The sequence below is a fragment of the Hyla sarda genome, chromosome 4 (assembly GCF_029499605.1).
Source record: "Hyla sarda isolate aHylSar1 chromosome 4, aHylSar1.hap1, whole genome shotgun sequence".
Lineage (NCBI taxonomy): Eukaryota > Metazoa > Chordata > Amphibia > Anura > Hylidae > Hyla > Hyla sarda.
This window is the reverse complement of record NC_079192.1, coordinates 308,760,838-308,785,619: the sequence shown is the minus strand read 5'-3', so window position 1 is coordinate 308,785,619 and position 24,782 is coordinate 308,760,838. Positions and strand designations below refer to the sequence as shown.

The 24,782-nt window shown below is 40.2% G+C and overlaps 1 protein-coding gene across 2 annotated transcripts in view; it reads right to left on the bottom strand.

Annotated features, from left to right (window-relative positions):
- The window catches only part of STK10 (serine/threonine kinase 10), a 124,114-nt gene that overhangs the window by 34,843 nt on the left and 64,489 nt on the right, over window positions 1-24,782 (bottom strand). For both annotated transcript variants that reach the window (XM_056574824.1, XM_056574823.1), the window contains exons 3-9: window positions 20,056-20,104; window positions 18,444-18,593; window positions 11,692-11,764; window positions 9,916-10,110; window positions 9,446-9,527; window positions 4,076-4,207; window positions 3,449-3,952 (exon numbers count right to left, since the gene is read on the bottom strand). In XM_056574824.1, coding sequence (XP_056430799.1) covers window positions 3,449-3,952; window positions 4,076-4,207; window positions 9,446-9,527; window positions 9,916-10,110; window positions 11,692-11,764; window positions 18,444-18,593; window positions 20,056-20,104 — 1,185 coding nt within the window. The remainder of the gene's footprint in view (window positions 1-3,448; window positions 3,953-4,075; window positions 4,208-9,445; window positions 9,528-9,915; window positions 10,111-11,691; window positions 11,765-18,443; window positions 18,594-20,055; window positions 20,105-24,782) is intronic.

Below are 24,782 nucleotides of genomic sequence, written 5' to 3'. Positions count from 1 at the left end.
ATAAATGCCAGTCTGCTGGTAAATCCTGCCACTTCAGCTACATTCACCATAGACTGATTACCTGTGACACAATTTCATGTATATAAATTAAGGATATATCATTTTCGCTTACAGTTTTGTGAATTTGGGGAATTCAAAAAATAGAAAATAAATAAATATCCATACATAAATAAAGCATTACTATGCTTAGAATGAATTCAGACTATGAAAAACTCCCATCTATGAGACATTTAGGGTGCATTCACACACATAATCTGAGGCATATTTGAAGCTACAGATTTCCAGCTGTGTTCAATCATTTACGGTAGTTTATATTGAAATCTGCAGCATAAAATATATGGCTGATTCTGTATATGTGATGTATGTTTAGGATGTGTTTACACATATAGATTTAATGCTACTGATCTGCAGATTTGAAGCTGGGTTCAACTATTTGTACTGATTCAACAACCTGAAATCTGCTGCTGAAAATATACCACAGATCTCGTACGTGTAAATGTACCCTTAGTGCTCGTTCACATGGGCAGATTTTATTGCAAAACTGCAGCGGAAGAATGAGGGCAAGCTATCCATGGCAGATTTTCAGCAGATTTATTTTCGACAACTTTTTTTCCCCTCAAATTACTCTGGTAAAACAAATTTAATGTGTACTTTTGTTCCCCATTACAGACAGATACTTAAACTTGTTCTATTTTCTGGCTGTCCATGTAATCACTTTTTTTGTACATGATAATGAGGACTGTCCTCCTGCTTGAGCTCCTTAGTAAGAAGCTTTACTGCAGCACCCATGGGCATAGATACAATAGACAGGACCTGTCCCATTTAGATGAATTGAAGACGCTACTAGGTATTGTCTGTAAACTTTTGAGAGGTCATTCTACAGGTAGGGGGGTGCTGATCCCTGTTGTAAAAGGTGGTGGATCTAATTGTATCTGTCAACTGGCTCACTTTTCCCTGTTGATTTAAACAATAGGTCATTTTTTCATGTAACATTCCCTTAATAGGTGAGCTTTGATTGGCTGTTAAGTGTTCAACTATGTGCAGGGGATGGACGGACAAGTAACGTTTTGTTTTTTCCCCTGGCATGGCATCAGAGTCCAAACGCTGTGCCCTTCATCTACACGGTTCTGGGGAGGGCCTATAGGACTTGAGTACCCTACTCTGCTGATATGCCAGTGCTTTCTAATAAGTATATCCCTAGCAATCTGACTGTTACTAAACTGACAGCAAGGGAGGTAGAAGACATCATATTTAAGCTGGGTTCACATCTGTGTAACAATGAAGAACAATGAAAAAAACAGCCATGATGGATCTGCTCAATGTGTATTCCAAAAGTATTTGACAAACTTCATTGAATGTAATGGCATCCATCCAATTTTTAGTAAATAAAATAAACCATTGAGCTGTGCTATTTTGGCGAAACAAAGCCTTATACCCAGAATGACTAATCCGTATTGTGGGATCTAAACAAAACACTTGTTGCTGCTCTTACTTAATGCAAGATAACCAGCTTTGTATGTTGCTTTCCTTGTAAACAGCAGGCCAACACATTGACCATGCAGCATATAAAGGATCAGTTCCCAATATTTTTGTAACTATGTGCCAGAACAAATAAACCAGCTTGGAAGAATTTCCTACATTCCCTTTCAATACTAAATACAAACAACTAAACAGGGGGCATTTTTATAGCCTAGGTTGTGTGCATCTCTAATTCCTGTGTAGCTGTGAATACAACACTTTATGACGTCTTTACTCTCTCTCTTTATTTAATCTATATATCTATCCATCTATATATACACACACACACACACACACACACACACACACACACACACACACACACACACACACACACTTGTCATCAGCGTTTCTCCTAACACAATAAACTTCCTTGAGACAATGAAGGTATGAGGAATTGTGGTTGGCGTTGAACCGGCAGAAATATTTTGTGCCTGAGAAGCTAGATGCTTCTAGTTATGAAATTCACTGCACGGAACATGCACACACATTCCTGGATTCTTTTGGTGAATGTCATCTGTTAATGATCACACAGTGTTTGTCAAGGCAACAGTGAGGTCACTCCATGGTAACATCTCGGGCATGGAAAGGAGCAGGTTGGTGGACATGTTCCATGACATGGAGGTGAGCAGGCACAGGCCAGTAGCCTGGATGAATCATTTACAAAGCGCACAGCTGGAGATAACAATGGAGTTTAGTACAGCGCTAGCCCTTTACTTACTGTGTGCATACATTTTTAACCACATATTGTTACAACATTGCCTTAGGATGCCACTTTACTAATGTAGGTTGTCAACCCGCCATCCTGCTACAGCTACACCTGTCAGCATGATTTGTAACATCTAGGAGTAAAAAATACAAACTTACTGAAGCCATACAAACTCACAGAATGGATATGCCAAGCACGGTACTAAACCAATAAGCATGTAAAAATCTATGTAAGGTTCCTATATACCTTTTACTAAACTTGACCAAACAAATACCCCACCTGCCTTTGGTATGCTCAGCAAACTAAGGTGTATGTCAGAGGAAAGAAGGGTTGGGCATTTTGGATATTTTCCGCCTGACCCTACTGGGCATCAGAACAGTCTAGTTGCAGCCATAACTCCCCTCCAGTCGGGTTTGAGAGAGATATGTCAGCCAAATGAATGTTCGGTTACTGAAAATGCATCAACTGCTGCCAGAAGCCACAGTAGTAACATTATGGGGGAGATTTATCAAAACCTGCCCAGAGGAAAAGTTGCTGAGTTGTCCATAGCAACCAATCAGATTGATTCTTTCATTTTTGAAAAGGCCTCTGAAAAATAAAAGAAGCGATCTGATTGGTTGTTATGGGCAACTCAGCAGCGTTTCCTCTGGACAGGTTTTGATAAATCTCCCCCCATTGGGTGCACCAATGACTAAGCAGCTGCAGACAGACCTGAGGTTGCCATGTGCAATGCCAAGCGTTAGCTGGACTGATATAAAGCACACTACCATTCTGGAGTGATGAATACGCCCTCTCCATCTGAAAAAAACTTAAATGCAGGGTAAATGTAGTATAACATGGTAGTCAGTCATATGAATGGCAGGTCACCTAACACAAGGACGGCTCAAGTCCAACACAATAAAACTTTGCAGGAAGGTTTCACTGACACACACACACACACAAATATATATAATATTATATATATATATATATATATATATATATATATATATATATACACACACACGCACATTTTTTTTTATATGCGTGTGTGTATGTAATATATATATATATATATATATATATATATATATATATATATATATATTACATACACACACGCATATAAAAAAAAATGTGCGTGTGTGTGTATGTAAAACAAGGACAACCTGAATACATAGTTGTCATCACAGATAACAACTCACACATCACGACCATTAAGAAGAAAGTTATGTAACTTACCCTAATGGATAGAGAACCAGTCTCTTTATTAATGGAGAGATCGGCTGACAAGTTCATACTGAGGTCCATACTGTCTGATGCAGAGTTACTGCCTGAATCAGAATCCCTTTTGTACTGACTGCTAAAGAAACGGGAATGAGAGTCAAAGCTTCCATTGGAAATGAATTCTGCAGACAGACGATTGTTCTTTGGCCTGTGACCATTCAACACAGATTTCTCCTGTTCTTTCCCCCTGTCCAGGTTGTGATTCTCAGTTGTTGAATTATTCCTTATTTCAGAGGGGAGTAATGGGTTAATAATGATTATATCTGGTTTCACTTGTTCTTCACCATTGAGGTTCTGTGTGATACTCCCAGATGATCTTATACTGTCAGGCTTGCTACTTATAGTGCTGTCTGGGCTTTGGCCATGTAACTGGTCGTCATAAGATTTTGGACCATTGCTTGTGGGCTTTGTGCCCTTTTCCACATCAAATGAATACTGGCTCTCATTCTTTGTAGGTGGCTAATAAATACATATAAAAAAATAAACATGAAATATTAGTCACCATAGAATATTCAACATACATAAGATGAAGAAGTTCTATTTATGAAGTGCATATAAGACTTACTAAGAAGAACAACTTACAGAGATTGGGTCTGGTGACTCCTCTTCCTCTGGTTCTCCATTTTCTTCTATTTCATCTAGTACTTCAGCTTTTGCCTCTGCTACAAGATCTCGTAAAATTCTGTTGTTAACCCCTTTGTTTACAAATGGATGCTGGGCACACCAAAACAAAAAAGACAGAACATTAACATATTTTACTTATTTTAAGAACATGCTTCAAAATAAGAAGTAAATCAGACAAAGGATATTTCCTTGACTTTGATTAATTATATAATTAAGTTATTTATTTAATATTTTTATTTTATAATTCCCAAAGCTCAGCTTTGACCCATAGCACTGAAACTCCACATTTAATACACAAAAAGATTACTATCCTGCAGCATTGATCCAAGGGAAGGAAAAAAAAAAACTCAAGGAGCAGCCAATGTTCCTCAATCTTTATAATACAGTATAATATAGTACAGAATAAATCCCTGGAACAAGGAGCCACCAAATTCTGGTAGGTATAACTGATTATTACACATGAAAGTCATTCATAACCCTTTAAAACCATTAGTGAGTTCGCTATGACAACTTCCTCTGGCAGAGAGCTCCATAGCTTTGCAGCTCTTACAGTAAAGAATCCCCTTTTGTGCTGGTGTAGAACCCTTTCCTTCAGATGTAGAGGATGCTCACTTGTTACACAGATTTAGCCACAAGCAAATATATGGAGATGGCATGACATAGAAGGACCACAGCATGCTAGCACACTCACTTTGTGCCTTGCAGGTATGAATTATACAGTTTGCACGGAGAGGTGTCCGTGTGCCGAGAAGCATACTCATCACCACACACACAGTACTTTTGGTGGCTCACAATAATGAGCACTATATAAAGTACAAAAAGGAGAAGGGACGCAGTAAATGATGATGCTGTATGTATTGTTGCTTACTCAGTAAATGTTACTGTACAACAATTGAGCAATGAGGCTTCCAGTGAATGCCTCCCTGCTCAGTACATACAGAAGCAGTATTCTACACCGACAGCATAAGGTGCCACAGAAAGAATGTACAAAAGCAAGAAATCTAGTCTTTAATAGTTTCCAAGGCGCACTACAAAGATGTAGTGCACAGCCAATAAGTAATCTGCAGCAACATCTGTAGAAACATCTGTAGAAACATTCCTAGGTAAATTAGGCAATTTGAAATATAATCTTATTGGGGGAGATTTATCAAAACCCGTGCAGAGGAAGAGTGGTGCAGTTGCCCATAGCAACCAATCAGATTGCTTCTTTCATTTTCCACAGGCCTCTAAAGAGGCCTGTGGAAAATGAAAGAAGCAATCTGATTGGTTGCTATGGGCAACTGCACCACTCTTCCTCTGCACGGGTTTTGATAAATCTCCCTCATTGTCCCTTGATATATGTATACATAGATATTAGGTCACCTCTAAGCTGTCTTTTTTACATAACTGCCCTCCTCAGATTCCATTTATTATTTTGGCTGCCTACCTCTAAAAATCTGTTTTAGCAGCAACAGCCTGGCACTGGTTACTACAATTCAGTATGCTGTTCATAACTATCCTCATGTCCATTCCTTCCTCTGTTTTACCCAATGTCTTCCCATAAAAGGAATTTACCAGGAATAGAAAAACAGAGCTAAATTATTGCAAAAACAGCACCACATCTGTCCTCAGGTTGTGTGGGGTAATACAGCTAGGCTTCTTTCACTTCAATACCACACACCACCAGATGACAGGTGTGGTGCTGTTTTTTTTTTATAAGAAATCTGCTCTATTTTCCTTATAACCCCTTTAAGTATGCCCATGCTGTGTGTAATTTGCATGGCACCTTAGAGGAAGAATTATAAATATTTTGCATCTTATTTTGGTGATACTGTGGTGCAAATTAAAGAGGTTTTCCAGTATTTTGTTTTTCATTTTTATTAGTGCCCAGCCTGGCCAAAGATCAGGAATGATCAGTGAGGACAAGGCACCATCAGAACAGCAGTGGCCATAGATCGCAGGTGCGCTACTTTTTTTTTAGTGCAGCATTAAAAGAAAAAAAAAAAAAGACTTCAGGCCCGGTTCACCGGTAGTAATAGTATGCATAACCTACTGATTTACTGAAAATCACTGACAGAGACTATGTTAAAAATAAATGTTTCACATTTCAACATTGCACAGCCAAAAACTTTGTCAAATCATGGCTTAGGGGACGTTCACACGAGCGGGCTGGTGAAGGCCGCTCTATGCTGTCTTTACATGTGCCTGCTCGTAGTGGCAATATGCCGCTACGTGCAGACACACTGCGATGTGCGAGTCACAGTATACTCGCACATCGCGGGAGCTCTCTGCCTAGCTCAGAGCAGGGAGAGTGGCCGCGATACTATACTCTGGCCAGCCAGTGATGTGAATAGAAATTCACCTCACTCATTCATATTTTCCACGCAGAATGGGGATTGGCCGGATGGTTATCAGGCAATCCCACCTCTCAGTAGAAAATATGAATAGTGATTGGCCGGCAGGAGTATGGAGCAGAGATGCGAGCGCAGGAGAAAGCCGCTCCGCATCTCAGGGATGAAGGAGGATCGCAGCGGGTTTCAGGAGTGACACCCACTGTAATCTTTCTTTAACTGCAGGTACTACTACTCCCAACATGGAGCACACTCTGCTCCATGCTGGGAGCTATAGTACCTGCATTAATAGACAGATCGCAGCGAGTGTCACTTCTGGAACCCGCCGTGATCCTCCTGTATAATGTATAGATGTGGGCGGCCGCTCTTCTATGGTCCCTTGCACTGACATATATATATATATATATACACACCTATTCATATTTCCCACAGAGAGTGGTGATTGTCTGGAACCATCTGGCCAATCACAGCTCTCTGCAGGAAATAGGTGTATATATGTGCAGTGCAGGGGTCCATAGAAGAGCGGCCAGCCGCATCTATAAATTATACAGAAGGATAGCAACAGGTGTCAGAAGTGAAACGGGTGACCTGTCAATTAGTAAAGGTACTACTACTCCCATCATGGAACAGAGTGTTCCATGCTGGGAGTAGTAGTACTACCTGAAAAATTTAAAAGAAAAAAAAAAAGTGAAAAACACACACACTACATTTTTATTATTGTTGACTACATTTTTTAGGTCCCTGCCCGCGCACATAAATTGATCCCTGTTTTAAAAATGAATACAAAATTTGTTATAAAAAAGATACATTTCGCGGCGGTTGGGGGTTCACAGGTTGGAGACCACTGGGGAGATTTCCAGTGATTCAACAAGTCTACTGATATGGCCTCCAAAAAACAAGTTAGAAGATTGCTTTTTGGATTGGTTTAACTTTGAAGGGGTACTCCAGTGGAAAACTGTTTGTAAATTACTTCTATTGGGAAATGTTGGTCCTTCCGGTGATTGTCGGCTGCTGTGTACTGCAGAGGAGGTTGGGTTGTTCTTCTCTGTGTGACCGCGGTGCTCTCGGCTGACGCCTCTGTCTGTGTCGGGAACTGTCCAGAGAGGGAGCAAATCCCCATAGCAAACCTTTCCTGCTCTGGACGGTTCCTGGGATGGACGGAGGTGTCAGCGGAGAGCACTGTGGTCAGGATGAGGACGGCGGCTCGGCTTCCTCTGTGGTGTGCAGCGGCTGGTGAGTACTGGAAGGATTGAGATTTTTTAAGAGAAGTCATTTGCAAATCTGTTTAACTTTCTGGAACCAGTTGATGTGAAATTTTTTTTTCCATCGGAGTACCCCTTTAACACTGAATGATCCTTTTGTAATCTATCATAAAGGAGATGCTGCAAATGTCATTGTTGCTTGCCGCTGTTTTGATGTTAACCAATGTCCTATGTTGGATCCATATTGATAATGCTATTGATGGATGCCCTGTCTTTACACATCATCAACTGTATTTTCAACAACTTGCATATTAAGATTTAATATTTAAAGGAGCAGTCCAGTTTTGAAAAATTTTGCCTCTATCCAAAGAATAGAGGATAAGTGTCTGATCCTGAGTGGTCTGACCACTTGGATCTCCTGCCTGGCGCCCCGGCTCTCCCCATGCACGGAGCTGCATCGACCACCGCAAGAACCGTGGTCGACATGCCCCCTCTATGCATCTCTATGGAAGAGCTGGAGATGCATGAGTACAGTGCTTTGGTTGTTCCATGGAGATGCATAGAGGGCACCTGCCGACGCGGGGGGGGGGGGGGGGGGGGGGGGGATACATTTTCCTAAACCGGAATACCCCTTTTAACCTGTTGTGTAGCAAAGCAGTTGTAGCCAGGAAATGTTTACCGTCCAAGAAATGGACGTAGCCTATTGCATAAATGTGAATACCAAAAATGAATGGTATTACATGGCAGTCACTGGCAGAAGAAAATTGCATCTCTAATCAAGGCACATTCTGCTGTACTTGGCTTTAACCTGCACATTCGGATCTGACCTTACCCAGTCTTCTGGAAGATGATAGCTGGATGTATTTTTTGGGCTGTCTTTAATGGATCGGGAGGGGGAGATACGTAACATACGTGTACTTTCATGTGCTTTTAAAATCTGTACGCAAAACACTGCATTTTGTGTAGACTTATATGCACCTTTATTTGCCATGAGGCAATTCACTTTCAATTTTACTATGTTAAAAGTGTAAATATAGCAGAAAAAAAAAAAAAGATACATTTCGTTAGATACAATTTTTTTCCCAGCACTACTGTATCTTTTTTTTAAAATTATTATTACTATTTTTTTTAAGGTACCCTACGAAATTTTATAAAAAAAAAAAGTATCTCTATCACTTTTTGGATCAGTATAGTCCATAAGAGAATAAAAACTGCCTGCAAAAACGCCAAAGTTAAAACCCACGTTTTTCTGGTGTTTTTTTTTTATTTTTTACTCCCATAGACTTCTATGGGAGAAAAACACCACGATTCCAGGGGGGGGGGGGGGGGGGGGGGGAAACGCCATAGGCTCAACATGCTGCAACTTTGCAAAACCACCAAGGAGCTTAAAAAAAAAAAAAAGGCCAAGAGGATTTAAAAAAGCGCCAAACTGAAACTTTGCTAATTTTGAACTGATTTACAGCTAACATCTGGCCGCAGCGTTTTTTCAAAGAAAAAACGTCATGGGGGCTTTTTTTTTTTAAACGCACACAAAAAAAATACTAAGTAGAAACTTAGCTTAATACATGCGGTCACAAGGTGATAGCTACATGTAAACCTGGTCAAAAGACTGAATTACTGTCGCATACAAAGAAATTAAGATTATTACTTTGGATATTGAGATAAGACCACTATTGCATATTAATTGTATAACACCTCAAAATAACTGTGAAAGGAACAGCATGAAGGAAAAATATGTACAAAACAGAGTAATCTTCTTGATAATACTCATTGTTGGTAGAAGAAGCTTGGCTCACCTCCAGGAGCTTCACGGCACTTGGTCTGGTCTCTGGATTCTTATCAAGAGCCTTTTTCAGGAAGTCCCGGAACTCCTGAGACCTTTCAACAACACAACAGTTAGTGATGTCATTACAGATACAATATGATGGGGACATGTCGGAAAAAAAAGGATGCAGGATTTATTTTTATTTTTCAGTTACTCATTTCCCTAGCAGCTCTGGCCCCAGTTCCGATCAGCACTGCTGAGATCAGGGACATGAAAGAGCGGACAAGCATCTGAACATACTGATTGTCTGAATTTCTAAACGGAAGCAGCAATGATATTTTTAGGAATGGCGGGTACAGCATTATGAGGACTATGGAAAGAACGTTGTTTTAGGTCCCAATACTATACAAATGCTAAAATGATTGGAATGCCCATTCCATTGACCTTGCAAACTTAAAAAAAAAATTGGCATGGGTCCTAAATTAAATTCACAACACTTACCACTTTGAAGGGGAAGTGAGAGTGGGTGGCTCAGATTTGGCAATTTTCAGCAGAACTCGCATGGGATTAAGTTCATGATGTGGTGGCTCAATCTGAGCCATTTCAATGAGCGTTATTCCTAAAGACCAAATGTCAGCTTTGTAATCATATGGAGCATCTTTCATCGTCTCACACATCACCACTTCAGGGGCCATCCTGGGAACAGAAGAGGAAATGTTTATATGAACAAGACAATTCTCACTTTCCTCCCAACATCTTCATAGCCCCTAATGTGTTACATTGTCAAAACTTAAGAGGCATTGAAAAGGGGATTTGCTGTAAAAAAGTTAAATATGTTGATGAAAAACATTCCTCGTACATCTGGATATCAACATGCTTTAATGCGAATAAGTATACACAGTATGACACAGAGAATTCCTGTCTTAAAGCAATGCAGGAAGACAGTTCTGCTACTTTCTGTAAACTTACTTTTCAGGCTTATGTTCTTTCACTATTGTTTATAAGTTAAATCTGGTATTACAGGTTGGCCAAATCTACTTCAATGGGTTTGTGCTGCATTAGCAGACAACCCATAGGTTGCCAGTTCTGGAAAAAGAAGACCCTTTGCTCTAGTACTGGGCAACCTCATTCACTGTATGAGAGAACAGGGAATCTGGGCTCCATTTACCCATTCACAAATAATAATAATAATAATAATAATAATTTCTTTAAAACAGCGTGTGCACTTTAAATAAGGTGGTATGATACAATCCTCAAGGCTTTTCATTCTAAGCATATTTTGTACTCTTACACCAAGATAGTTCTCTGCTTACATCAGCTTTACATAAGGAAAACATTTAGAAGTTCTCAGCAATATAAGCATACCCTTGTAGAGGCCACAAAAGCTGCAATATATATTAAATAGAAGGAAGGGAGAATAACCAGCACTACCCTGACTGAGGGACCATTGAGGCTATAAAAGCATTTCTGTTGGGTTAAACAGGAGACATGTATTCATATTGCAGTATTTAGCCTATCCACTCCTAAACTACTAGAGAAAATGATACTAGAAAACTTATGGTTAATAAGTATCTGCCATTTCGAGATCCTTCACCAATTGCACAACCATCCCCCTACCAACCAAAATAACAAAAAAGAAAGAAAAACACCACGTCTTTCATAGATTTTTGATAATGGAAATACTAGTAGCTTTCTGCCAGAAGGAAGAGAGCTTTTTAGTGCCTGTTGTTTGCATACTTTTTTTCTCATGTCCAATAAGACTTCACATGCCAGGCCCTCTCAGTCTAAAGGCATTATGCAGAGCTAAGCCACAATATCATACCCAGTCCATGGTCAAGTAACCCAGCTCGGTGCTCCTTAAAGGCGTATTTCAGTAACTTAACATTGTTCATATGTTGCTGGGTGCACAGTAAAAAAAATATATACGATAGTCCTATACCCCAGCAGGGCCTATTCTAGCACTTTCAGGTCCCCCAATCATCAAAACTTGTTGCTACTTCGAATATAAGTCATCTCAGTGAGACCAATGACAGAGACGGGACACACGCTGTGGTCAGTGACTGGCTAAGCAGGCAGGCCTTTAAATGACATGTCTTAGAAGCAGCGAGAGATCTGAAGCTACAGGAAAGGGAGCTGCAGGGACCAAGGTAGGGGAGCATAATTTATATTTATTGTGCACCCTGCAACATATGAAACATTTTAAGATACTGAAATACCCCTTTAAATGAGACACATTACATCCTCAGACCATTCAGAATGAAAAGAAAACCAACTTACCAGTAAGGGGTTCCTATGAAAGAGTCTCTCCTTTGTAAGGTTTTTGCATTTCTAGCTGAGACACCAAAATCAGCTGGAAAAAAAAAATTTGAAAAACCATCAAGCTACTGGTTTTTACTTGGTCTATTAAACATTATAAGAGACACAGTCACAGAATATTACCATAATGTCAAAAACAGAATCTTTATGCACTGGAATAACCTGTCTTCAGTTTATAATATACCCACAAGAGTCACACTGGATAATATTTTCCAAACAGATAGTGGCAAAACCCTTTAAACCCCATTGGCTTTATAATGGAGTAATTAGGACTAAAAGAAGAATAACATACATAACATAACATATATAACCTTTTGTAGATATGCATTAAGAAAACAGGTATAGAAACAAGGTCCGTGCAAATGCAAAAACAAAACCAAAATAAATATAGATAAATTTAACAGACTTGCATAAAAATAGGGGTTGTCACTACAATATATAAGGGGTACAGTAGCTAAATAAGGGTAGCTGATGCTGACCCTGTATAGTGAGCCCCCCCCCCCCAATTCCTGTGACACAATGTCTAATCCTGATGCGATTTCCCCCTCCCCCTATGTAGTATTTCGGGTTAATCAGGGGAGAACACACAAAGGTGTGAAGATATAATGACAACTCTTGCATTAGTAGCATGGAGTAAGAAAGGTTAAAAAAAAAACATGCAATGATAAAAAAAAAATGCAGTAGATCCAAGGATGGACCACTCACTCAGGTCCCAAGGAATGATATGGATAGGTATGCCTGTCACAGAGGTCCAAGATGTCAGGTCAGAATGCCCCCTCAGCAGTCCCTGTAAGAGTGTTGTACAAACAGGGACCCCTGTACATCGGGATTTATTTATATATAAGCGTAATATGTTCGTATGCTTAAAAATCCAAGTCAACAAACCTCCAAAAAATTGGAAAAACACCCTATGTCCACTTATGAAACAACTCATTTACTTGAAATCTGCAACTACAAATGTTTGCTGCAGTTCCACATCTAGCCAGAAGCCAAACTAGCAAGAATATGGTTGTCTGCATATTTTATTACAGATTTTAACTTCCCTGTTGAAGTCAATGGGGAAAATATGAAATGCCTACAAACAATATGCAACAGACATGTTGAGGATGGAAAAAGATTATCTTCTGCGGGGAAAATGTGCACTGTATGTCAATGTGACTGAATGGTGCTTCTCCTGTATTACAATAAGAGGCAGAACTTTTCCATCTGGAGCAGATAACATCTTCTGGTACCTTCATCCCTGGAGGTATTCTTAACATTGCATGTATTTTAATATACTGGTGCAGATTCTCTCTCCAATGCTCCAATTTGTTGCTGGTATTTTTGGCACAGCCATCTTTTACCTCTGCTGGTACTTTCTAAGATGTTGTTACTCTTATTTACACTTGCATTTTCCTACCGTTGCTTCCTCGACTGCTGGTGCTCCCTTATCTGGTACTTCCATTATTGCCTGTACAGTACTCTCATCATTACTTCTGTTGATACAAGTACTCTCTCCAACCTTGCTATATTACTGCTGCGCCATCATCACCCTTTTGTTTCTGCCCCTTATGCAGTAACTTGTTTTTTACTTGTCTTAGTAACTGGCGTTAGGTACTATAACTGCCTTATTTGTAGGTGCCCCCACCAAGTAACAACTCAAAGTACATACCACGCATTGTACACTGTGGATTCGGTTTTTCTAGATTTAAAAAAAAAAAAAAAAAAATCCTCCATTCCCATGTGCATGGGCCCTAAATCTAGCAGATTCATGACCAATCCTATATACTTACACTCTTATAATCCCTGTTCTCCTTACTGTAAAGTTTGACAATTCACAGAGTCCGCTGTGACCCCTCACAAAGAGACAGAATAAATAATGATACAAGTGTTCATCTGGAATACCAGAGAGATCTACACATAGTACTGGATTCATTTCATACATAACATGTCTGCATAACATATAGAAGAGTCTGAGACACTGCCATTTTAGGAAAACCTCAAAAGGCTCTCACAGTGTATTACGTATATGTGAACGTATACAACATAATACAGTATATTGTCCTATACAGCCTTCTAATCGTGCATACATAGTCCAGAGATCTCTATTTGTGTAATAGTAACATACAAAATGTATTTTTACAAATGAAAGCAGAGAACACTGCAACACATTCATATCTTAGCTCTGCTTTATAACTGTAGGCTGCAGCTTGATACAGTATAGGTAGTGATCTATGAGGAAAGCAAAACACGCTGACCTTTCAAGGGTAGAATGAAGCAACAGTATTGATCAGTGTAATGGTCTGACCCCAAATAAAGTAACTGTGGCCAATAGGGCACCGAATTAAAAAAACAACAACACAGCTTTGTGGAAGAAAAAGCATCCTGTTGTATATCTTTCTATGGACTGGAGGAGGCCTTTTGGTCTCATCTCTACACTTAAATGCCCAGAGAGTTGTCAAATAGGATTATATCCTGCCTCATGTGAGACTCCTGGAACATTAAGAAATCTTGCAGAAGAGTCGACAAATTTCCCAACACCCTGGAGTGAAGGTGCTGTAACAGGGAGACGTGAGGAAGTGAATGCCAGGTCTGTATACTGGCTTCAGAGGGCCCCGGGGTCTGTATACTGGCTTCAGAGGCCCCCGGGGTCTGTATACTGGCTTCAGAGGCCCCCGGGGTCTGTATACTGGCTTCAGAGGCCCCCGGGGTCTGTATACTGGCTTCAGAGGCCCCCGGGGTCTGTATACTGGCTTCAGAGGCCCCCGGGGTCTGTATACTGGCTTCAGCGGCCCCCGGGGTCTGTATACTGGCTTCAGCGGCCCCCGGGGTCTGTATACTGGCTTCAGAGGCCCCCGGGGTCTGTATACTGGCTTCAGAGGCCCCCGGGGTCTGTATACTGGGTTCAGAGGACCCCGGTGTCTGTATACTGGGTTCAGAGGACCCCGGTGTCTGTATACTGGGTTCAGAGGACCCCGGGGTCTGTATACTGGGTTCAGAGGACCCCGGGGTCTGTATACTGGGTTCAGAGGACCCCGGGGTCTGTATACTGGGTTCAGAGGACCCCGGGGTCTGTATACTGGGTTAAGAGGACCCCGGGGTCTGTATACTGGGTTCAGAGGGCCCCGGGGTCTGTATACTGGGTTCACAGGGCCCCGGGGTCTGTATACTGGGTTCACAGGGCCCCGGGGTCTGTATACTGGGTTCACAGGGCCCCGGGGTCTGTATACTGGGTTCACAGGGCCCCGGGGTCTGTATACTGGGTTCACAGGGCCCCGGGGTCTGTATACTGGGTTCACAGGGCCCCGGGGTCTGTATACTGGGTTCACAGGGCCCCGGGGTCTGTATACTGGGTTCAGAGGACCCCGGGGTCTGTATACTGGGTTCAGAGGACCCCGGGGTCTGTATACTGGGTTCAGAGGACCCCGGGGTCTGTATACTGGGTTCAGAGGACCCCGGGGTCTGTATACTGGGTTCAGAGGACCCCGGGGTCTGTATACTGGGTTCAGAGGACCCCGGGGTCTGTATACTGGGTTCAGAGGTCTGTACACAGGGGTGTTCTGGGCTACAGTCTATAACTTTATGAACAGGGTCTGGGGTGTGGTATTTATTAATTTTGGGGGGTGCTGAAGGAGGTCATATGCAGTAGCTGTAAATTAAATCCCATGCTTGTGAGTGTGTCCTATATACATAGACAGGGCTTAGGGAAAAGTCTTTGCAAGACCAGCTACAAGTTTTTCTTCTTATCTTTGGAATTCCCCAATTTCCCTTATTAGAAGATGACCAGTATTAACACGCTGTCATTATCCATCACTTAGTATAATGGAAAAACATGAGTTGGTTAAAACTGGCCTCCTAGTTTTGTACTTGGTGCTCTACTGAGACACAGTGAATTCAGGCTGGCTATCCAGCAGAGAGAGCAGTAGATATTACACAAGGCACAATAGTGAGGACAGTGTTAGACAGTCCTGCATTAGAGGCCACTGGGTTCATGAACACAGGGATTTGTTTTCTGCACTGAGGTTATCTAAGTAAATAGGAAGTGAAAGAAACTATTTACCAAGAGTTGCACTTCAGAGATCTGACATAAAAAAAATATATTTAGTCTTGTATTAAAACAACTCACTTTATGTTGTCCAAAATGCCTTCACCTACCATGTGTCCATAGTTATTTTTGGAAATTTCTACTTCGAAAACCACAGAACTGAGGAATAAAGCAATTTACATAAAGTGTCTTCAAAATTTGGCAGAACGCCTTCAGAACAAGAAGCTTTCCTCTTTCCACCATGCAACCTCAGACAGAGGTGCTGCATGCAGGCTTACTATCCGATTCATTCTTGTAGTACTGTTTAGCATTAGCCAAATATAAAGTTCTGGGCCTCACGGGAAATTTCTACTGCAACTGAAAAGGATTAAACTAGAATAATAGCCTCTTGGCAAAAAATTGAGTTGTTGGATTGCATTAAAGCGCTCCACTACAGAGTATTAAGTCAGTGACATAACACATGGCCACACTGAATGCCCTGTTTGTTTTAGACATGGGAATTTAACCTCGACTTCAGCAGAGGTAAAGACTGTGCAACACACACTGAAGCCGAGACATACTGTATATGTATGAATCATTGGCAGCATACAGGTACCACCCGACTCCATATTATTGCATCTTGCAACAGAAAGATCCATAGGAAATGGCCAGCTTATTGACAATGATCTTCTAGCACTAAGATGGTGTAATATTGAAATGCCAGATAAGCCTATAATACACATTTAAACAAGGAATTCATAATAAAACCAAACAGAAGATGAACCTGCTCGCACTGTTTTTCATTCAGCAGGATTTGTGCTTTTCAAGTAGAAATCTGGCAAAGAACAACAATGCTAAAGAAGCAATCTGTTTTTTTTTTTGCTCATAACATGCACACTCACCATCACAAGTCCTACAGCGCCATTTGTTTTATTCCTGCACAGCTGCATCCATGTGTTTTATTACTCTAATTTGGTCATGTGATCACATTCCTGACTCTCCAAAACCTCCAGCACCTAATGGTTCCAATAGGAGGTCAGACTCTCACTTCCTGTGGACCATAGAATGACATCATCACCTACCATATCCCTCCTACTAGCTCCAAGTGATGTCATGGCAAAAATAGAGATTTTACGGCAATTGTGCAAAATATGGTAAAAGCGTATAATTTTTACCACAATTTTAGAAAATTACTGCAAAAACAGCTAAGGCTGTGTTTAAATGCTGCGGCTTATTAACGGTACTGCAGTACCATAATTTCTGTAAAAATTTAGCATTTTCGACAATTTAGAAGTGTGAACAAAGCCTGAAGATGTTTAAAAAAAAAAATAAAAAAGTAAGAAAATGCATTAGAACTACATAGTGTGAACTGACTTGTAAGTATAATGAGATCACTTGGGTGATCAGCGTAAGCAGCCTAGTCAGATGACATGGGGCAATGATGAAACTTTCTACCAAAGCCAAAGGATTCATGGGAAATGTAGACTGCATTACACCTTACACATCGTTGTGCATTTATAAACCAAGATAGCACTTATCCCATGTACACAACATCAGCTAAAAGCCATATACAAAAACAACTGTAGATTATTCTCTAATAATAGCCTATGCTGCACTCTACAAGAAAAAAAAAAATTTCCCGGACTGTTGAAGTTCCTTCTGATTGCTTTCCTTTTTGGCTGATGGGGGTGGAACTTAGCTAAGGGTCTTGGCTTAACACATTTCATACAATTGACTGTAATAGGAGATAAAATAGGACTCAAGGAAATAAAGATATAAAGGAGGAATTTCTAGGAGGGACTATGTTTAGTGTTCTTTTAACATGAACTTGCACAGCGAGTATGTTTACAGTAAAAGTTACAGTATAAACCTTTTTAGGTCTCCATAACATAACTCCATAGCATAAAGCATAAGGTATATTTGATCTATAAAGTTTTTAAACATAAAAAGAGACCAAAAATGTCATACCTAAATGCTCACTTAAAAATCGGTGCAGCATTAGGCTTCTTTCCCACTGCCGCTAGGACACGGCAGTGTGACGACCATCGGGAGAGCCCGGGGACATAGCAGGAGAAAAATAACTGCCTGTGCTGTCTTTTCCTCCCACTATTCCCATCAAAACATAATGGTGCCCGGCAGCCCCCATAATAGTAAATGGGAGCCGCTGGGACCCGTTGCTGCCCGTTGCTCCCCATCACGAGAACGGCTGTTAAAGTCACACACACACACAAAAAAAAGAAAGAAAGACACTAACGGTCATTCTCGAAAAATCTCAAAAAGGCTAAAATGTAAAGGATGAACAATTAATGCACGTTAACTAAAATCATTTTCAAAAAGTTTCCAAATTTACGCTTATTATTAACTGCTCATGATGCAATAATATTCTAGAAGAACTGAAGGGTTAGTAAGTCCCCTTTAAAACAAGTATGTACATCAGATCCTGTAAGAACTGTCTGGTAGTAATTATATAGAACGTTAGTCCCATAGCCTCCTATTTACAGTGGACCTGGGCTCAGTATAAAACATTTTTAGTATTTTCCCCCACTTTGTAGCCACTTTAACCTTGGAGACAAAGGAGTTTTGTGCAACAAAATAAAAACCATGTTCAACTCCTCACTAGAGGCTAAAAAATGGTGTAAAAGACTAATTTTTTTTATACTGACTACAGAGTTCCTCTTTAACATATCCCATTCACAGATACTTCTCTCACCCAGCTTGATTTCTCCATCATGGGTTAAGAGTACATTCCCTGCTTTCAAGTCCCGATGGATGATCTTCATGCTATGGAGGTATGACAGCGCTTCCAAAATCTGTCTGCATGTGGCCTGGATCTGAGCTTCTGTCAGTCCACGATCCAATTCTGTCATCAGAACAAAAACCACAAGATCAGTCACCGTATCCAAATTTTAACCACATGTACAAAATAAAAATAAAATACAAAGCATTAATAAAATAAAATCATTATTCAATTCACAGAATAGTACACAGTATGATGCTAATGGATGGAAAGCAGAAATAGTATTTTTTAGATTTCCTTGTTGGGCTGGGGATACAGCTAAAACATAAAATTGTTTTGCAATTTAAATGTGCACTGTCATTTATTTAAAAAAAAACTAATAACATTTTTTTTTAAATGTCCTAGAGATTTCTTCTAGCAAAGAATAAAAAAATCAAGATTAAAAATTTAAAATAGTAATAAAATAGTACTTGTCACTTGAAAAAAAAAAAAAATGGATATGTCCTAAAGACATGTTAAAAGTTTTGATCAGTCGGGGTCTAAGTGTTCAGACAGAAAAAAAGTACTCAGCCATGCTATTCTCCCGGCTCGTTCTAGCGATTGGTTGTGGTCTGAACACTCAGACTCCGATTGATCAAAACTTCGGACACGTTTCTAGGACATGTCAAGAGTTTTTCTTCAAGTGACATGTACATTTCAATCTTGATTTTCTTATTCTTTAGTAGAAGAAATTTCAGTAGGATGGCATCAGCAAAATATTTCATAAGGCTTTCATCTCCTGCCACCAGCTATGATCGACTATAGTGAGGAAACAGTTAATGGTAGCCAGTAGGCATGTGTTGGGGGTGGCCGTATTGGTTATATCAAACTACTACTCCCTATGTCAAATCACTGAACTTACTTGCAGTGCAGTATAATGCCGCAATATGAAGGAAAAGAGCCTTTGTTTGTTAGGTGACCTTTTCCTATACAGTACATGGTGTAGAATTTGTTTTCTTTATGAAGAAATGCAGAAAAAGGAGCTATTTTTTTTTTTACACCAATTACAGATCACCATAAATAATATTTAAACTGTACTGTTGTGTACTGGTTGTAATGGGATCTCTAACAATATATTATTTCTTGAAGGCAATCACTGCACATTGTTACCCTGAATGGTTATGGGAACAAAATGTAAATATACCGAAAGGGATCATCAGCTTAGTAAAAAAGTAAGAAAAAGACTGTGTTCACATTGACATTTATACAGTAATCTGTGATGCTGTGAAAGATCAGGTTTCTACTAAATTCAAACTGTCAATCACAGATCCCAGTGACCTCAATAGGGTCCATTAGGTTTTATTGAAATGCTCTTACTGAACTGGAACGGACCTTCAGCACAAATGTTATATTTGCTAAGTCAATTTATGTTCTGTGCTGTGGAGGTTTACGAAATGTGTCCAATGAAAGACATGAAAGGTATAAGAGATTGTACAGTTACATTGTGTTTGTTTATTATTTCAGTAATAAAGGATTCATTCCTGAAGTACAAAATACATATTATCTCAAGTAAAACCAGTTGCGTGTCCAGATAAGGCATACATACCAAGCATTACTGCATCCACTGCTCCACCTTGACAAAACTCTATCATGATCTGTAAAACAAGAACAAGATATGATCAGAATGAGCCCAGCATTCCTACAATGTGACAGGTGCCAAATAGCATTAATAATATCCATGAAGTTTACTGCATCAAATAGAAACAATCAATAAAGCCACAAACATGCTTTAACCTGTTTTTATAGTGAAATAATGCAACAACATCTACAACCAAATTGTATCAATTATGGAAAGGCATAATATAACTACTACATTCTATAAAAAAAACATAATAGCATCTGCTGGTTATGACACAGACCAGATGCCCGGGCCTGCACCATATTCCCCTCACCTGACCCATAACTTCCCGGTATGTCATAGGTCAGGAAAGAGTTAAAGGGGTACTCCACTGGAAAACTTTTTTTTTTTTTTTTACAAAATCTGGTTATCTTTCTGGCACCAGTTGATTAAAAATAATTTTTTCCACTGGATTACCCCTTTAAGCATAATTAACCAAGCAATATGGATTCAATGTGTCTCCACAAAGGAGAGGGAGAGTTAAAGGGGTACTCCGGTGAAAACCTTTTTTCTTTTAAATCAACTGGTGGCAGAAAGTTAACCCCTTAAGGACCGGGCATTTTTCAGTTTTTGCTTTTTCGTTTTTTCCTCCTTACCTTTAAAAAATCATAACTCTTAAAATTTTGCACCTAAAAATCTGTATTAAGGCTAATTTTTTTGGCCACCAATTCTTCTTAGTAATGAAATCAGTCATTTTACCCAAAAATCTACGGCGAAACGGGTAAAAAGATCATTGTGCGACAAAATTGAAAAAATACAGCCATTTTGTAACTTTTGGGCGCTTCCGTTTCTACGTAGTACATTTTTCGGTAAAAATTACACCTTATCTCTATTCCCTAGGTCCATATGGTTAAAATGATACCTTACTTATATAGGTTTGATTTTGTATTACTTCAGAAAAGAATCATAACTACATGCAGGAATATTTATACGTTTAAAATTGGCATCTTCTGACCCCTATAACTTTTTTATTTTTCCGTATTCATGGCGCTATGAGGGTTCATTTTTTGCGCCGTGATCTGAAGTTTTTGTCGGTATCATTTTTGCATTGATCTGACTTTTTGATCGCTTTTTATTCATCTTTTCATGATATAAAAAGTGACAAAAAATACGGTATTTTGGACTTTTTTTTGGAATTTTTTTGCGCGTACGTCATTGACCGTGCGGTTTAATTAGCGGTATATTTTTTAACCCCTAAAGGACCAAGGACATACCGGTACGTCCTTGGTCCTGCTCTCCTGATATAACGCGGGGTTACACAGTAACCCCGCGTCATATCACGGCCGGCCCGGCGTCATAGTGAAGCCGGGACCCGCCTCTAATAGCGCACAGTGCCGATCGCGGCGCCGCACGCTATTAACCCTTTAGCCGCGCTCAGAGCTGAGCCGCGCAGCTAAAAGCGAAACCGAAAGTGGCCGGCTAGCTCAGTCGGGCTAGTTGGGATAGCCGCGGCTAATCGCGGCATCCCAAATAGCTGACAGGACAGCGGGAGGGCCCCTACCTGCCTCCTCGCTGTCCGATCGCCGAATGACTGCTCAGTGCCTGAGATCCAGGCATGAGCAGTCATGCGGCAGAATCGTTGATCACTGGTTTCTTTTGAGAAACCAGTGATCAATGATGAAGATCAGTGTGTGCAGTGTTATAGGTCCCTATGGGAGCTATAACACTGCAAAAAAAAAAAGTGAAAAAAAAAAAAAAGTGAATAAATATCATTTAACTCCTCCCCTATTAAAAGTTTGAATCACCCCCCTTTTCCAATAAAAAAAAAAAAACACAGTGTAAATAAAAATAAAACAAACATATATGGTATCACCGCGTGCGGAAATGTCCGAATTATAAAAATATATCATTATTTAAACCGCTCGGTCAATGGCGTGCGCGCAAAAAAATTCAATAAGTCCTATCAATGCAAAAATGGTACCGTTAAAAACTTCAGATAACGGCGCAAAAAATGAGCCCTCATACCGCCCCATACACGGAAAAATAAAAAAGTTATAGGGGTCAGAATATGACAATTTTAAACGTATTAATTTTCCTGCATGTAGTTATGATTTTTTCCAGAAGTCCGACAAAATCAAACCTATATAAGTAGGGTATCATTTTAATCGTATGGACCAACAGAATAAAGATAAGGTGTCATTTTTACCGAAAAATTTACTACGTAGAAACGGAAGCCCCCAAAATTTACAAAACGGCGTTTTTTTTTTCAATTTTGTCGCACAATTATTTTTTTTTCCGTTTCACCGTAGATTTTTGGGCAAAATGACTGACGTCATTACAAAGTAGAATTGGTGGCGCAAAAAATAAGCCATCATATGGATTTTTAGGAGCAAAATTGAAAAAGAGTTATGATTTTTTAAAGGCAAGGAGCAAAAAACGAAAATGCAAAAACAGAAAAAACCCCGGTCCTTAAGGGGTTAATTCGGACATATTCGCACGCAGCGATACCACATATGTTTGTTTATTTATTTTTTTTATTATTGGAAATGCCGGGTGATTCAAACTTATTAGGGGAAGGGATAATTCAAAGGCTTAATGATTTTTTTACACTTTTCTTTTGCAATATTATAGCTCCCATAGGGGGCTATAACATTGCATTTACTGATCTTTAACACTGTTCAATGCATCTCCATAGGGATGCATTGATCAGGGTTTTCGGCGATTGATTGCTCAAGCCTGGATCTCAGGCTTGAAGCATTCAATCAGCGATCGGACTGCAGGAAGGAAGGTAAGAGACCTTCCTCCTGTAGTACAACTGTTCAGGATGCCGCGATTTCACCGCGGCGATCCCGAACAGCTCCCTGAGCTAACCGGCACTTTTTACTTTCACTTTTAGCCGCGTGGCTCAGCTTTGAGCGCACGGCTAAAGGGTTAATAGCGCGCGGCACCGCGACCAGTGCCGCGCGCTATTAGCGGCGGGTCCCGGCTTTACTATGATGCCAGGCCCGCCGCTATATAATGCAGGGTCACCGTGGGACACCGCGTTATATCACGGGAGTGGGACCAAGGACGTACTCATATGTCCTTGGTCCTTAAGGGGTTAAACATATTTGTAAATTACTTCTATTAAAAAATCTTAATCCTTCCAGTACTTATTAGCTGCTGAATGCTACAGAGGAAATTCCTCTCTTTTTGGAACACTGATGACATCACGAGCACAGTGCTCTCTGCTGACATCTCTGTCCATTTTAGCAACCATGCATAGCAGATGCATGCTAAGGGTAGCATGGTGGTTCAGTGGTTAGCACTGCTGCCTTGCAGTGCTGGGGACTTGGGTTCAAATCCCACTAAGGACAACAATAAATAAAGCATTATTATTATAATAACGTCAGCAGAGAGAACTGTGCTCGTGATGTCATCAGAGAGCATTCCAAAAAGAAAATTATTTCCTCTGTAGTATTCAGCAGCTAATAAGTACAGGAAGAATTAAGATTTTTTAATAGAAGTAATTTACAAATATGTTTAACTTTCTGCCACAAGTTGATTTGAAAGAAAAAAGGTTTTCACCGGAGTACCCCTATAAGTGAAGAAAAAGCAATGGAGCAAAACAAGCATAATCCAAATGGAACATTCATCGGATACTAGCAAACTTCAAAGACAGCAAGTAGAAATGTTGGAGAAAGACATTCAGTGGGACTATACGGTTAGCGTGGGTGAGAGAAATGGGTATAATCTTTATCCTGAGTGTGCATCAAGTATCACTTATCTGGATTGAAAGGCAAGTTAAAGGGGTACTCCACTGGCCAGTGTTCCGGCTGCATTTGGAACATTTAGTACCAAATGATGTGCGTGCACTGCGGGGGTCGGCCACGCCCCTCGTGACATCAGGCCACACCCCCTCAGTGCAAGTCTATGGAGGAGCGTGACGGCCGCCACACCCCCTCCCATAGAATTGCATTGAGGCGACATGGCCTGATGTTATAGGGGCGTGGTCGACCCCCGCAGCGCACCACAGTGTTCGGAACTAAAAGTTCCGAACGCAGCCGCAACACTGGCCAGTGGAGTACCCCTTTAAAGTCGCCACTAAGCAATTTTATAAAAAAAAAGAAACCTGGGAGGTATTCGGAGCATACACAGGTACCACTGTAACCACTGTCTGGAATTTCACCCTTCACTGAAATCTTGCTTCTGGTTCAGATCAGACATTGATCAGTACATATGGCAAGGCTTTATGGATGCCAAAAGCTAAACGTTTTTTCATAAGTTTTATTATGATTTAATTTATAGACATCATTGCAATATTTTATGGACTAGTTAAAGCTATTTTAGCTAATTACATTTTAAATACCAAAACAACTAGTGTGTAGCACGTACAGCATTAAAGTGACAGTATACTGATAACACTAAAAAAAACACAACAAAATACATTTTTATATCAGAACTACATTAGTATCTCAGGCATCTTGGGGAACTCCAACCACCCGAACAGAGTCCAAGTAGCGAAGATGTAACTGCTCTGGGACACGAAATTTATTCCCAGAAAAAAAGCTGCAGTCTCTGTATCATTATCACACTTTTGGGTGTATTTAAGTCAGGGCCCGGGTCACAGTCCACTTTAACTGTAAAAACTGCAGCACTTCCAATGAACATAAGTTTAAAAAACTGTTTATTGCATTATATTCAGCATAAACGCACTTTCAATAGGGAAATGACAA